The 17323-nt window shown below is 36.1% G+C and overlaps 1 protein-coding gene across 1 annotated transcript; it reads right to left on the reverse strand.

The window, feature by feature from the left end:
* Positions 1–809: 809 nt before the first annotated feature.
* Positions 810–4479, reverse strand: LOC113280812 (protein ZINC INDUCED FACILITATOR-LIKE 1-like). The gene is made up of 17 exons (XM_026529389.1): positions 4254–4479; positions 4095–4135; positions 3935–3995; positions 3718–3820; positions 3523–3625; positions 3388–3441; positions 3237–3299; positions 3070–3119; positions 2887–2962; positions 2552–2734; positions 2373–2460; positions 2189–2274; positions 1975–2082; positions 1840–1884; positions 1650–1738; positions 1433–1476; positions 810–1301 (listed from the first exon to the last, which is right to left on the reverse strand). Exons 1-17 carry the CDS (start codon positions 4444–4446, stop codon positions 1198–1200), a joined length of 1491 nt encoding a protein of 496 aa, XP_026385174.1. The 5' UTR covers positions 4447–4479; the 3' UTR covers positions 810–1197.
* Positions 4480–17323: the final 12844 nt, after the last annotated feature.

Genomic DNA, 17323 nt, shown 5'->3' on the forward strand with positions numbered 1-17323 from the left:
ATTGTAATTGAAACAGATACCATTGATGATTTTAAGTATATACACCCAAGACTTTCTACTAAAATCATCAATGAAAGTTATGAAATAGTTATTACCTCCATGTGATGTAAATTCAACAGGACCACACAAGTCACTGTGTATTATCTCCAAATGTTGTTCAGCTCTTCTAGCTTTGTTCACTGGGAATGGATCTCTGTACTACTTGCCAAATATACAATCTCACATCTTGTATCTGGAAGCTCTATAATTGGTAGACCTGACACCATCTCCTTCTTAGATAAACTTGTAAACTATTAAAGTTTACATGACCCACTCTCTTGTGCCATAACCAATTATCATTATGCACATGAGTACTGAAACAACTTTCTTTCTGATGTTGAATATTCAAAGGAAATAATATGTTTTTGGTCATCCGTACTTTTGCTATCAGTCTTCTTCTTCTATCTCTAATGAAACAGATACTATTGTAAATGTTCATAGAGTATCCTCTCTCCGATAACTGCCCAGTGCTCAGAAAATTCTGATGTAAACCAGGTACATAGAATACATCCATTATGTATGCCTTTGAACCATTCGTAAGAGCAATTCTTATTCTTCCTTTCCCCATACACAAAATTCATTAGCTGCCTTGGGCGCCTACCCCTTAAGATGACCCTGTGCCATACCTTGTTTGCCAACGCCAAATACACAAAATTGTAACGCTGTACATTGTTTTTATTAATTTTTGAAGCAAAAGTTGATTACATTAATAAGAAAAGCAACAAAGTCCGCCACTTGCAAATGATCATCTACCATTATGGCCCGTGAAAACAACACAATGCTTAAGGGAAAATTGACTAGAACCACAAGCAGCACCCCTGCTATCAAAGTTAACACTGCAGTAGACATACTATCCACATGAACTCGCAAATCTTCATCTATGCCCAACTCCTATCTGTATTCTCTGAACTCGGTCGGATTGGGTCAAAAGTCCCCCCCTCTGCAGATGTAATTTTCCTTCTTATCAATGTATTTATTTCTTTCCATCAAAAAATTATAGTACAAAAGACTAGAACCACGTCTGTCTTTTCTAAGTTACTCACAACAAACACAATGAAACTCCGATCTGCTATTTTGACCTTCGATTAGTTCTTAGCATATAAATCTGAACTGCAAAATATATACAGCGTACATTTGTTTGTTGTTCCTGACCAGTCATCACTCTGATCTGACTCGTTGAGGGAGTACGAGAAATGGTTTGAAAGTCATGACTAATCCAATCACCAAATTTACATTTAGGATGAAGAATATCAGATCGGTACCTGCATTCAACAAGCAATAGAACACTACTCAAAATCTGATTAAAAGTGCAGTATATTCCATGATATCCAGTCTATGTCGTCAATGCAGAAAGAAACCAAACACACGGTCTTTAAAAGTTATAATTTCATACCAGGTAGAAAGGAAGCATTCATACGCTTTTCCGCCAATGAAAAGCTGCAAATACAAATAGCTTTTGTAATTGAATGAAAACTACTTATAACATGATTCTAAGAGGTAAATTATATACCAGAGGAAAATGACATCAGAAAATGGCTAACAAGTGTAAACTAGTTCTTGTTCAATATCCTTATACGACTTTGAGAATACGACAACATTAATATACTTACAGGACACCACCGCCAGCTGGACCGAATACTTTGAACAGAGACATTGCAGTTGATGCAATTCCATTTGCAGCTCCTCTTTGGCTCTGAGACTGTTACCAAAATATTGAAGTCACAAAACCATCTCATATAACAGTTAACTTTGAAAGCCAAAAAGAAAAAACATGATAGAAAGGGTGGACGAAAGACGTACAATTGTGCTGTTTTGTAGGATGACAAACCCAGTGAAGATAGATGTCTGTTTAGTCATTAAGAAAGAATAAGAACCCAAAGTTAGTCGTCGTCTTAAGGAAAGATTTTAAACATTCAACTTTCAGCTTGTACTTACCGATAAAATACTCTTCAGAAGTGATGCAATGTTTATACACAATAAAAGGCTTGTCCCGGAGAGTTTAGATATGGAAGGGTAACTTGCCAGAACCACAATAGATAAAACCTTCAAACAAAAATGCAGTTTCAAAGTAAATGAAACCAATAATCGGAATAGAAAACATTAACTTCTTCAAATCGTATACAGAGGGTGCTACTTAAATCATACATACCGCACAAACTCGAGCTACTTTGAGGGGTCCTAGGATCCTTTCGACCTTTGGGAATATTGCAAGTTGAAACAGGAAAAGACCGGCACCTAATAATATAGTTGACGTAGTACGCAAGTGAGTATAATTAAGATATTCAGAGATTCAAGTCCAGTGGAAGAGGATTGTGAGATATGTATATATATACCTGTGACTGAAAGAACTTCGCCGACATTGTCAGTGCTATAGTTCAATCCACCAAACTTTTTAGGACTCACAGCCCATAATGAGAAAATCTGTCGAAAATATTGAAATAACCTTAAATTTTACTAAGAAGTCACAATATAAACATAAAAACACATGACATTCATCTTACGGATCAGTTACCTCACTGTAGGCCATATTATGAAGTGAGAAAACACAATACACGATAATACATGACATTAACGGCCAATTCTTGAAAAGGTTTTCTGATTTTGTTGATCCTATCTCATCGCTTTCTTGTCTCTTTTCAGTGACACCGGTCCCGTGAGATTCTTCATTGGTTTCCTTATGCTTGTGCAATGTTTCCTGTCAAATATGAAATTATATTACACGAATTAAAAGGGTTCCGAGATTATCGATCGGTTTACCATGACTCAAACTAGGTTTCTTTCCTGAACTTTTAGAAGAGTTTCGTGAGTCAACTGTAATAGCATGAAAGCAAGGACTTAGAAACATACCGGAAGCCATAAACAAGCAATAGTCGCAGCTGCTGTCCATATAGATATACAGAGGCATGGTAAGAAGTACGGAAGTCTGCATGATTTATGTCCCGAACATTAAAATATATATGTTCGAAAAATCATAGCATTAATTAATTACTGAACTGGTTCAATAAATAATATGCATGCGGTAATTCGTACCTTGCAAACAGCGAATCCTTCGAAAATATATTCGGATATTTCACTGCAGGCTAAAAGAGCAATAATTCATTAAGATCGATGGCAACCAATGGTTTTTGCTAATATGTACCAACAAAAGAGGAAAAACATTTATGCGAGATTGCCAGGAAATATTCTTTCTAAGATACCTCAGCAAGGAAACCTCCCATAGCAGGACCAATTATCATCCCTATTGCCCATGCTGAACTAGTCTGAAAAAAATAAATATATATGTCCAGTGTAATCAATGGTCGAGATTATGGTAATGTTGATATACGTGAAAATTTTGGAAAAACTTACGAACGAAAGGGCCAAAGTTTGATGTTCTTCTCGGCAAACTTCGGTGGCATAAGCCTGCAAAACATTCATCATATGCCTTCAAATAAGTAAATTGTAAAACACAAGTGCAACAAATGAAGAAACAGAAACACATACCTGAATTGGACCAAATATTGCACTGGATGCCCCTAGAAGCAATCTGATTGAAACTGCCATCCAAAAGTTTGTACTGAGACCAAACAATGTGGTCAAAATAACCCTGGTACAGAATATCGTGCAATATATATTATCATGATTGATCTTGAAAAATATATCATGGTCGGAAATCTAAATTTGCAATGCAATACTAACATTGTTGTACAGCAGAAGATTATAACTGGTTTTCGACCATATCGGTCTGCTACAGCTCCCCATAGCACCGAAGTTAAACCTCTTCCAAGCATGTAAGCAGATGCTAAAACAAAAGAAACAAAAAAAGTAAAGCCACAAGTAAAATTGGTTATAAGCATTCATATATTGACGCAAACGCATTCGATACTTAATTAATGACAACTATAATGCTACTGACCTACACATCCTGCATAGTACCCAATATCTTCATCCCTTTTCGTGACATTGAAGTCTTTTACCTACAATGACAACATTGGCTATAAATTTCGGCATTCTCATTCGAATAAAACTCGTAACTTTCAAGTTTTGGAAGTTATATGAACGAAACCCTTGCTTACCAGAAAATACAGGTATGGATACAATGATGATATTGGAAGACCTGAAAAACAAAACCCAAAAAGAAAATGTTATTGCAGGCTTGAAGACATCATCCAAGGTTGTTATTACTTTCCAATGTCAATGTTTACTCGACATTAACATGGTCCCCGATCACTTACCAACACATAATGCGATAATCCAAATATAGAGTAATTCTTTGTAAGGTGCTCCTAAACATGTTTCCTTGCGAAGGTCCATTCTGCAACCTGGGCAATCCTTATCATAAAAAACATCTATCGTACTCTTTGGCAATAGTGGTTCCGTATTACTATTCTCTCCCGCCTTCGGTAAATCCTGCAATACCGACTTCATTTTTCTTTTCTTTTCTTTTAAAAGCAGTACTGTAGTAACAACTTCAACTTTGAACTTGGATATTAAGGTATCAAATCCCTACATATATATAGTACCTAACCAAGGTTTAACATGACAACACTTAGCTTGTCGCGCAGCACACACGCACACATATTTACATATATGGTTAATTCCTAACCACATACATATTTTAACAATATATGATCGGCTGGTATTGAAGTAGAATATGTCCAATTATTATATATCAAAATTGTTTCTATATATGGTATGTCGAAATTAGTGACATTATGTCTCCCAATCCACATTCCAAAGCTACATTTTGAAAAACAGTGGACATATGGGGGAGGGAGAATGGATATGGTGGCATGGTCTATTGGCAATTGCCGGTTTTGCACATTTAAACAGTGGTCAGCTGTAATACATACGTCTTATAAGAAAGAAAAATCTGATAGAACAGTAATCACGGCCGTGTTGGACTGTTATAAGGGTGCGAACTACGTCAAAATGGCTGTTCACAGCGCTAAATACAAAGACGTGGCAAAAGTCCTCCCTGGTCAAGGCACATGACCGTGGCCATTAAACAGCATTTTCCTGGACGATTTTAGAACACTGCAGATCCATAGTGTACTCGTTTAACTTTTTTTTTCTTCGTTTTGGGATGGCCATTGATACACAACTCGGAATCTTTCTGTTAAACAATACCGTAAAACCCAAGAATTTCATAGAGACAAACACAAAATTCCAATCGGACAATGGCCACATGTAATTAAATTGGATTAGTTTGTAATGTTGTCTCTATTAGGCTATGAAGGAGGTTTACAAATAAAGTGTCATAGATCTGTTGTCACTAAACCGACATAAATTAGAAATTATAAACAGTGTATAATGTCAAAACTATTGAATTGTAGTGGGTAAAATTTGTCCTAATGTATTCCATATACTATTTAATTGCAGAAGGTAGAGTTGAAACTGGTTAATTTATTAATTTTCCTTTTATTTTTGACGAAAAGGTTGAATTTGTATTACTTAAAAAGAGATGAGATATACAACCATCAGAAGTGTCCAACTTGATTCTGATAGGAAATTATATTGCTATTCAGTTGTCCTTTATTTAGTTTAATGATGCAACTTATTTAATCTTTGTTGATGCATCGCAAGTGGACTTTAATTGGTAAATCACAAGATAATAGTTTGTTTACGACTTGTGGTCAGAACTCATCTGCATCATAATTACAGATCAAATGCTACACTCTTCTGCATCTTAATCACAGATCAAATGCTGCAGATACATACCAAGTACTAAAGGAACCTTGTCCAAACTAAAAACAACCTAAGCTATATCTAAGATATAACCTTTGAAGTCCACCATTATGGCTAATAAGCAAGATAGATAAACAATTTGTGGAAACACTAATGATGCCATAGGAGAAACCTCTCCTACCTTACATCTTTCATTTTCAGAGATGGCTCTTGTCCGTGCTGCATTAAGATTCCTTTATGAGGTTCAGTTTCACTACCTTCACATCTCAACCAACAGAAAATGACAGTTATAAAGAACCTTATCAAGTACTATTCGAAGAAAAAAAAACACTAAATTATGAAAAGCTTAGAATCAGTGAAATAATATTCGGTACCCATCAATGAAGGAAGAATATTCAGTAAAAAGATAAAACAGAGTTAGATTTTAGACCTTCATTTCTCAAAATTTCTAATAAAGTTTCTATTCATGGCGACATACCCAAATTATTGTTACCAATTACTATACCCAAATTGTAATTTCGACAAACTAAAACGTCTTAAATTCATTAAAGGGATAAAAATAAAAAAAAATGTTTGAAGCAGTCAGGATGAGATAAAACCTGGGTGCTTCTCAACTCTGAGAGTAAGACAAACATATATATTTTTATGTCACGGAAGTGAAAGTCGTGCACCAAACGTGATAAGAAGGAAACGTGGAATACAGTTATATACAAGTCTTACGGAAAAGAAAAAATAACTAATTCTGTATCCCTGATAAACAAAATAAATAGTGTCCGCACTATAGTGTGTGGATACTAAGGCACATTCTACACAGTAAAGATGTTGTTGGGTTGACAGCCTTCCGCATAACCATGGGTCATCTTGAACCGTTAGCTTGGACCGCAGAAGAAGAAAGCTATCTTCGGTATGAGCCTGGTGAATAACAAGTTGGCTCAACGAGAGAATCAGTCATCAAAATATATGCAGGAGAATGCAATGCCACGAGTTCGCGAATCCCATCCTGAGCTCTAGTCACCAGGGGATGAATTCCAAGGAAAGCAGTGGTTGCAGGTGACAGGGGGACCAGGTTGTGGAAGAAATCTAGGTTCAGGAAGCGGGCAGGTTTCATTAAGAAATCTAATATAGGATGAACCTAAGCTATGGGACAATGGGCTTATAAATCTAGGTTCAGGAAATGGGCAGGTTGGTTTAGAAATCTAATATAGGATGGACCTAAGCTATGGGACAATGGGCTTATATGTAACCGTGTAGATAGGTTTAAATCTTTCTTTGTTTAATACGAAAACAAATATATTGAATTGAAAAAATTACACGTCGTTACCCTTATGGATACATTGTGTCCAAAACGGAATATTGTTTGACCATTCTTCAGCTGAAACACTATTTATATCATGTTTAGCCAGCGAGTGAGCAACATTATTTGCATCTCTATGCACATGTGTGCATTTCCAAGTTTTAAAGGAATTCAAAATAGTACTACAATCAATAATTAGATTTCTTGTTTTCCACTTGATCGCATCTAATCCACCATTCAAAGAAGTGATAATATTTTAACACACCCTCCAAATGCAATGCTTGTACTCCTTTATTTCTTGCCCAAAGTGCCGCTTCCAATAATGCTTTAGCTTTAGCCTGTTCAGGATCTATTGCTTTGGTCCTATAATATCTAACTCCATCTGTATTACCTGCAAAATTTCTTGAAATTAGACCTACGCCAACATCATCTGTTTCATCTTTATATGCTGCATCAAAATTCAGTTTAATGTAAGGATTTTCAAGCCTTTCCCAATCTCTATTATTCTGGTTTCTAGTTTGAGCACTAGGTATGGAATTTCTAGTATTCATTCTAATCCAATCTGAATAGTTTAACTGTATATGATGGACTACTTGGTTTATGTTAGGTTGTAAATTATCAAAAACATTCCGAAATCTATATTTCCAGACACTCCACATAACAAAACCAAACAAAACCATTTGAGCAGATTATCTTTTACTCCACTCTGATTGTTCACCTGAAACAAACCACAAAGCCAATCAATAAAATCAACATTAGCCAAACTTGCGCTAAACTAAGATGAATAGCATTCCAAATAGCCTTAGTGAAACTACAGTCTATGAAGATATGTTGCATTCTTTTATTATACATACTACGTTAAGGGCATATAAGATCAATCTTTTGACAAAATCTAGCTAACTTATCACCTACAGCCAAACAATTCTGGAGGCATTTACACAAAAAATGAAGTATATTGTTAGGAAGATTAGTTTTCCAGAAATGCTTCCATGAAATAGGAACAGTATTAGATAGGTTTAAATCAGGAACCGTTTTTTGGGCACATCCTTTTTTGGTGGGGTCATTATATGATAAAAATATCTACCTTATAATTATAAAGGGTGTCCTAAAGTGTGGAAATGATTAACCTATTCTTAACTTAATTTAATTTAAAACCAACTCAATAACCACTTATCAATACTTCTCTGTATAAAGGAGAATGTTTATGCTGACATATGGAAACCAGATTTACTTTCACGGCTCCAAGAAAGTTAAGAGTGCCATGTGGCAGGAACAATACGTGAAAAGATACGACTCTTAGCTTGGAGTCCCTTGAGAAGGAAACTTTTCGCACAATGCTTTTCAGTTTAAGTGTCACGATTCTTCGCTTTGAAAACCATGTATAGTCACCATAGATCTCTCGATATCATCAAAAAGAAGTTTGATATTTGATGACAACAGAGTTGGCCAGTCAACAACAAAATTTGTTGCAACTTCGTGATCAAGTTCTGAGATACATGTGCACTTCTGCAATCCGTTCATGTTGCAAGTAAGAACCTTTCCCAATTTTCTTTTTCCTATATATGAACCTGAACGTTTAGATCACATTGTTATAATATCTTTGTTCAAACTCTTCTCCCCGTTTGCATCTTACCTTCAATCTTTATCGAAAAGAAAGAAAAAAAAAATCACACTTGAGGATTTATGTTTATATTGTTAACAAAATTTCCAATGGTTGACTGTACTATTTTGCTTATATATAACAATTGAGTACAAGGATTGTAAAAATTTAGGTTAAACAAATTCATGAAAATCTATTAAGTAGAATTCATCTTTCTATTTATCTTTGATTTGATTTAGGAGTCTGATTTTGTTAAAGATCTAATTCGTTCCATATGTTTTTTATACTTTGGTCATTAAATTTTACAAATGGGGATGTGATAAGAAGGTTTAGGATTACTTCTCGATATCAGATAAGTTGTTAAGGTGTTTGCGAAAAAATCACCAAGAAGATAAATGTGGTAAGATAACTCAACGTTTGATCTTGGACGAGGGTACAAACTCGGTTATATGGTAAAAGAGATTAGGCAAGGGAAAATACCTCTGGTGGGAGCACATCCGAGCGTGCGTCCATCCAAAAATCGTGGAGGCTGCAAAACTTACAGTATGTTTCTCTTTATTATTACAAGAACGCAAATTCAACGTGTCATCTTTGAAGTTCTTTTCATGCACATGGTTGATTGTTAGGCTCTGTTTCTTATTAACAAAGTCTTCATCTGCATCATTGTCCAGTGAAAATTGCGAGAATGCGCTTGAAGAGCAATATCTTCTTGATGGTTATCAAGGTGTTGTTACACAAAAGAAGCTCAGAACGCCCACTTGGAAAATCTGCATTTTAAACACTCCCTTTGAAGTGAGCCCCTCAGTGTCATCTTCTTGCAGTTTTCATGGGTCGTTTATCTTATTTTCTTTTCTTGGTAACTAATGTAAGTATACAGGTGAATGGCGTTCTAGATTACCAGTGCTGTCATAGTGTCATTACTCCAAGTGGGGGCGGTACTGCTTGATCCTCTCCAAATGGTGTTGTCCTGATTCATATTTCATATTTACGTTTTTTCATTCTTACATGGCTGACTTATGTTCCAATTTTTTCTAAATGTTTTCTTCCGAGTTGTCTAAATCAAGCTATCAAGGATGCTGTTCGAATGTTTTTAAATAATCATGCTTGGGCTCCCTTCACATTTTATTTCCATTTTATATGTTTACTTAATATTTTGAATTCTGGTGTTCAGTCCAGTATCCCGACCTTTTTCTAAGTTGAAGTGCCCTTGAACTGATTTGTTCGGATTTTTCTTGCTTGGGTTTTACACTGTATTTGAAGGCGATGGAAGTTTGGGCGCATGAAGGGTGGATGAAGAGTTACATGTTTTGGATACCAGATACAAAGAAAAAGATAAATTAATGTGATCTTTCAAATAAATGTTGTTCAATCAGAAACCAGTAACTATATATTCCTGTAATATACTGTCATTCACCCAGACCTTGGCATTTTTTTTATCTGATGGAATGCGCACTATCATTCAATTTTGTTTTGGTACTTTTCCATCTTTCTGTCAAACCCTGGCAGAGATCAGAGTTGATTAGCATTATGTCCATTTACATCCAATAACCTTCGCATCTGTTTTGGAGAAGAAGTGATATGGGATTTATTCTTTTGGTTCACTTAATGAACTTGCCCGTCCATTTGGACGGGTTTGCTGAATTTGGGTATATTTATATAACCACCTCCTCCCACCACCAACGTCGCTCGCCACCACCGACCACCAACTACCACCACCACTGCATACGGAATCAGTCAGTTCTACGAGTTAAAGTTTGCGAGCATCCAACTGATCAATACCAATTGGCAATATGTGGAGTGTCCCTTCCAGATTATATTCAATGTTTATTAAGGGGATATTAGTAATATGAGACTATTATCCTTCACACGTCCCCTCACATGTAGGGAACTCTTTGTGGGACTCTAACACATGGACCATTGTTGTATGGGTGGCCGTTGGGCCTACTCACATACATTTCTGGCTATGCGGGGTGGTCTTTCCAGATTATATTCAATGTTTATTAACAGGGATGTCATTGGATGACTATCTGTGGGATATTTAGAAATCCGTATCCGATAGGTTAAGCGCTATCGGATATTCGATATCCGATAATATCCTATAGGATATCAAAAATCAAATATCGGATATCGAATATTTATCCGATAGGCTAATTAAGATATGAAAAATAATAAATACTCGATTGCCTGGGAAGATAAACAGATACGAATTTTACAAAATCAAAAAAAAAAACAATTGAGAAACCAATTAAGGTAAACAGTGTACCAAAGCATATAATTCCAAGTCTTCCACTACCTAATCAAAAAAAGAAAAGTGATAATGGATGCTGTTGTAAAATGGATACTCTTGCTTAATCAACTAAGCAATCAATTACATAATTAACTAAGCAATCAACTGAGCAGTAAGGTGTATAGCTACTGCTATTATATAGCTTGGGAAAACCAACTTAATATGGTGAGTAGATGCACAGTGAGTATATACGTGTATAAGAAGGAAATGGGAGAAGCATTTTTATTACTCTCTCTTAGCCATTTCTACTCATTACAAAGGAGACTGGCTATGTCCTTTTATAGTACTCGATTAATGATAAGTCGGTACAAGAACTGTCAAGACACTGTACATGTGGCAGGATATGAGAATAGAGGGACTTGAGCTATATCCGTAAACGAAATTATCTCCATGGATGTTTATCTCAATCTTGACCAGGTCAAGCGGTGGGTCAGCCACATCGAACCGGATGTATACACCACTCACTCTTGGATGACCACCGATTAAAATTATGTACTCGTTGAAGCTTTATAATGATGATGGTCTTTTCCCCTCCATAAAATTGTGCCCGAGAAACCATTGAGGAAAAATTTGATTTTAGAGCGAGGGCGGTTGCTGTCACGCAATATTTTCTTTGATAAAACTGCGTCAGGAAAACCACTTGGGAAAAAATCTGAACACCATGCGCTTTGAAAACCACTTTGGACAAAATCAGAGTGCCTGATGACCGCATTTCAAGAAAATCTATGGATATATACCCTTTTTAGGTGATGATCACCATTCTAAGATTATTATCCCATTAATAACCTAGTCAGGAAAACCCAAAGGGAAAAAACCTGAACGTAGGAAAACATGAGTTCTCAGAACAATGATAAACCCGCTGATGTTGCCTCGTTAAAACCTTGTCTGGAAAAACCCAGAGGGACAAAAACCAAGACGAAGGAAAAATAGTACAACATGTCGAACTGCGGATATCATTGGACTCGCATGCCTCGTTAAAACCTTGACAAGGAAAACCCAGCGGGACAAAACCTTGACTAAGGAAAAAGAGTACATGACGTAATGTCCAATGTGCCTATATCCATAATCTTCCATGGCTTTACTCCCCCTGATGAGTAGCCTACCTGGTTGATCATTGTGTCTGATAATACTTCATAGAGATCACGAACCATCCTTTATTGTCTTCAGCGGCTTCCTTTGCTTGAGAAACTTGGTCTGATTTTACTCTTTGCAATTTCTTAATGATCATCCGGTTGTATCAGCTTTTTATTCTCCACTAGCTTTGTCTGAACAATCATAATTGATCGGAGGTTGAACAAGTATCCTCTACTACCAGACTATTAGCTAGGAAAATGTTTTGCTTCTTTATCAAACCTGCCAAAAATCAAAACTTAAACAACATGATTAGATTTTCTCTATGGGAGACATCTAGCGATCTTTTATGCGAAAGATCAAGCTTAATGGTACCACGAAGATGAAGGGGTTTTCTTCGGACCAATGTCTCGATATTGGTGTTGGATAGAACCAGACTTACATGTTTCCTACAGACCCAATATCAGGTACCTATAACATATCTCAGTTAATGTACCATTAGTTTACACATCTCCTTGGTTGAGATGTAAGTCGATCAATCTTAAAAATAAGAGATCTGGTTAGCTTGTCCATTTAAACATGTCTAAACCTTTATGGTTGACGAAATTAAAGGACTTCTAGCTACAATGCTCAATCAAATTGAGCCCTTGTTTTACCGAGATTTTCCATCTCGAACTCCTGCTTTAAGCATTTTTTTGCTTTGGAGAATTCTTCAGGAATTCCAATAAAGTAGATGTTCTATATATCAAATCTAGTAAATGCACAGTTTATGAGCATATAAAATGGTTCACATATCTATGGGTAATATAAGCATTCACTTAGACGATTGATCACTTTCTTCCTTATTGAGTAAATGCTATGACATGGTAATTCTACTGGAAAAAAACTTCAGGAATTTACATGCAGTTTTTTGTATCTAGTCTTTCATACAGATCCGCAGTAACCACATCAACTAGATGCATATCGATTCCTTAAAGACTGCCAGAGAAATACCATAAAGGTATATGCATCCACAATATGGAATATGTTACAAAGAAATCCATCTCAAGTTCCTGTAAAAGACTTTGTGCCATTAGTTGACTTTACTTTTCTCACTATACACATGCACCCACCTGTAGCCATTAGGGGTTACATTATCGGATGTCGGAACTGCAAACACCCGTTTGTGGCCAAGAGTAGCTCACATTATCGAGAGTTCGGGCTACAATACCAAATTTATGCATTTTTTTTGCGAAAAACTGTTCTTCTGCTTTGATCTCTTCTGGTTTAACCAATCATACCTTTGATGACATTCCCATAGAGAGTGGTTCAAACCAACCAAACCTAAGGTAGTATCAGTGGATACTTTGACTATGTCATCAACAATTAGTGGATTATGACCGCAAATTTCTCTATTGCATGCATGCCTTATGGAAATCCTCTCATTTTGAGGTTTCACAGCCTTTGCAGAGACATTCTCTTATTAGGAGAACTATACTCATAGAAATTAGATCTTCCACTGATAGTCTCTTTGAGAGCACTATCTTTCAATGATTGTGACTGGCTCTTCCCTTTAAGAGGTGCAAAATATTTCAAGTTAACTAGTCATCCACGCTGAAAGTGTGTTTTAAATGACACACTTAATACTACATACACAGCTTCTCATGGAGAAACTTGATTTGCAATTTCAGAATATATCAAACCTTCTGCATGTCTTTCATTGATGAAAACATCAAGATGAGATACATCCTGGTTTATCTTGTGCAAACCAGAATGCTTCACGCCGTTTTTCAGGCGACATCCTTTCCTCCCCCAAACGGTGGGAAGACTTTCTCATCAAATTTGCAAATCTTGTAGTAGAGTCGTAGCAATATTGGAATGTGGCACGTCTTAAACAGAAAACATGACAATGGTTTCATAAGTTCAAAATTCTTTATGAGTGAAGTAACTAGACCATTCAATGAATGCACAAGAACATCAAATGTGCTCACCATGAATGCCCAAAGCATTACTAGGATGATACAACATCAACGGATGACAAACAAGAGTTTCATTTAAAATCTATATGAGTATAGATACACAACCACCAGGTGAGATGTCGAGTCATTTATGACTACCATACCGTACTTCCATCAACCTGGTTAGTGTCTGCGGAAACTCACTTTCAAGGGGTGGCGCTGCATAACAAGCGACCTCAATTAGTGTTCTCACTACTCTTTCACATAAGCATCAAATTTGTGACTGATGCTAAGACTAAGTTTCAAGAGCGTACACAAGGGAGAAAACACTTCAATATGAACTAAGGTCCATATCTTCCAATCATATAAACTTTTTCGATAATTCTTTTGCAAAGGGGATATCTATCCTTCAGTAGCTACTCTGAATATTATCGACAACCAGTTAACAATCAGTTAATAATGATCTCACATCATTCTTTCGAGTATGAGGATACTCCAATCCATTGGTACCAAATCTGAACATGCAGATATCCTTCTCCTTGAGATATCGACGCAGACTTTCATGGATGTGCTCCTCGTCAGGAGAGATATCAACTCACAACTCAAAGAAAATATGGGCGTTATCTGATTAGATTGGCATACCTCGTACAAGAGATTTTTCGTCTATGCTTCTAAACATTTGAACGAAATAATCGTTCGATTCTATGGCATGCCTTGTAGGGACTTTAATTTATACCGCATCAAGCAAGCGTCATCTTGCTAAATCTAGCAACAGAGTAATCTCCAACACCTCAGGCATTTCTCGGTGTGAGAATTTAGATAAGACATAATTGGAGTTAACCAATATCGTCGACGATTCTCCCCCTGATCCTTAGGAGGGATGTCTCATCAACGGAACATCCAGTTCCGCATTACTCTACCTATCAAGGGAGCAACTGGGTGTAGAAAGCGATAATAATACGCAACCAATGAGAGATAACTGATCAAGTTTCCTCTCTCGTTTACTGTCCAGCTAGAATAAATTAAAGAATTTACATTTCCATGTAAAATTAACAGTAAACTGTAAACGAATTCTGTGATCATAGGCATTATCTCAATATCAGTACCAGTCCTGCCAAGACGACCGATAGAGATCAACAACAATGAACGACATTTCAAATGCGCGTATCGTGTCTTTTATGTCACAACTATAGAAGAGCTCTTCCAGGCTCAAAGATTGCTTATTCAAACCATTCATTATGCTACCGTCCCGTATATTTCCACTTCTGGTGGTCAGGGTTTTTACCAGATTCTCAAACCTGATAACTATTGTGGTTCTCATATTCAAAGATGCCTACCAAAAGTGTATTTTCCTTCTTCGCCAAAGATAAAGTTATTTGCATAGGTACTAGTGCAAATTTAATTCACCAAATTCAAGATTTTAGGTAATAGTTCGGGCGACGAGAAGACATGATATTAACTCTAAATATCATTTACAAAAATGCAACACTCATTATCGCTCGACGTTTGTATATCTACGAGGCGCAATTAACATTTGCAGCACTCAGTGTTGTTGACACAACATATACAAAGTGAAAATTAAGCACTAGCTCCTTAAAGCTCGTCGATGCATATAATTGGCGCATATAATGCCCGCCGTAAAGCAAGCGGGAACATATAAGGGAGCAAAATATGCGACTCTCCTTATTGCTCCGCAATATTGTATACGGTGCATATATCTTCTCCAGAAAATTAAGCCGAACTATTTACCATAGAAATCAATAGTCAAACAAGGAAGAAAACATTCAAAATGTAATATATACGGTTCTGACATAATACCGTCAAATCTCCAGTTTCGTCTATTAGAGTCGACGAAATATTAATTTATCAAAGTTGAAATATGAACACATTCTTTTCATTAAAAGAAATTGTCTCGATATCAATTGTGGTCATTTCACATACCATAGGTAGAGACTGGCTAACCATGTAAATTCGGTGTCCATTTTTCATCGCATTCCGACCTTTGGTGGAACGAATTTGAATTCTGGAGATTATTATAGCAAAGCAATATTAAAATTTTGCTATCCCGCAAGATACAACAATTTCTCGCTCCGCCGATATTAAAACCGTTAACAACACAAAATCATTGGTGTACCAACAAAGGTAATTTTACTCTCTATGCTATCCAAAAGGATGCAGAAAAACCTTATGTTGGTTGGATAAAGAGGAAAATAGTAAAATGTTACAGAACTCAAATATTTGGCTAAATTCGGAAAAACGAATTACATCAAATATGAGTCGGTTCTAATACGCACCTATATTGGATACCTCTTCTTTTTCCACAATAATTATTTATGCTATCAATAGCACAAACAAGATATGATAAGATGTCTAACTTCTCCTTTAACAAGTCTTAATTAAAACTGAAAACGAGTTATAGATAATTAAAATTGCATATACATAACTACTTAACAACAATTAATTAAATATACAAAGATCAAAGAGAATTATTCTTTTCCATATCGTCATCCTTTCCTGTTGCCGTAGAGCAATTTGTGCTATTGTAAAATGGATACTCTTGCAGCCTTGCTTAATCAACTAAGCAATCAATTACTTAATTAACTAAGCAATCAACTGAGCAGTAAGGTGTATAGCTACTGCTATTATATATAGTTTGGAAAAACCAACTTAATATGGTGAGTATATGCACAGTGAGTATATACGTGTATAAGAAGGAAATGGGAGAAGCATTTTTATTACTTTCTCTTAGCCATTTCTACTCATTACAAAGGAGACTGGCTATGTCCTTTTATAGTACTCGATTAATGATAAGTCGGTACAAGAACTTTCAAAGATACTGTACATGTGGCAGGATACGAGAATAGAGGGACTTGAGCTATATCCGTAAACGAAATTATCTCCACGGATGTTTATCTCAATCTTGACCAGGTCAAGCGGTGGGTCAGCCACATCGAACCGGATGTATACACCAGATACGCAGGCACTTGAGAGGATTTATTAAAAGACAAAGTGACCAGATTCAAAACCTAATTTCTCTGTCTCAGCTCAAGAACTCGTTGAATCCCTATATTTCTCATAAACCCATCTCTCTTATTTTGTGTTCTTCACCTGCTATTCGATCTCATCCTTGTTTCTTTGTTGTGTTCTTCTTTACATCAGACTCAATCCATTTAATCACCATCCAATTTCAAAACCCTAACTCAATTTCAGAAACTCTAACAACGGATGGCAGCATCAACATCTTCTACAGTTCAATTCTGATATCAATCAGTATCAAAATTCCATCCCAACCCTTATCAATTCTACCATCATCTTCTTCCAATTATCTCTCAATCGAACCAGAACTTTAAAATCAATATCAATTTCTCTTGTTATATCTCATCGTAACGCTTAAGTCCTTGTTTTAAAACAGATAAAATATTTAAGAT

This window comes from Papaver somniferum, chromosome 5, assembly GCF_003573695.1.
Source record: "Papaver somniferum cultivar HN1 chromosome 5, ASM357369v1, whole genome shotgun sequence".
Classification (NCBI taxonomy): domain Eukaryota; kingdom Viridiplantae; phylum Streptophyta; class Magnoliopsida; order Ranunculales; family Papaveraceae; genus Papaver; species Papaver somniferum.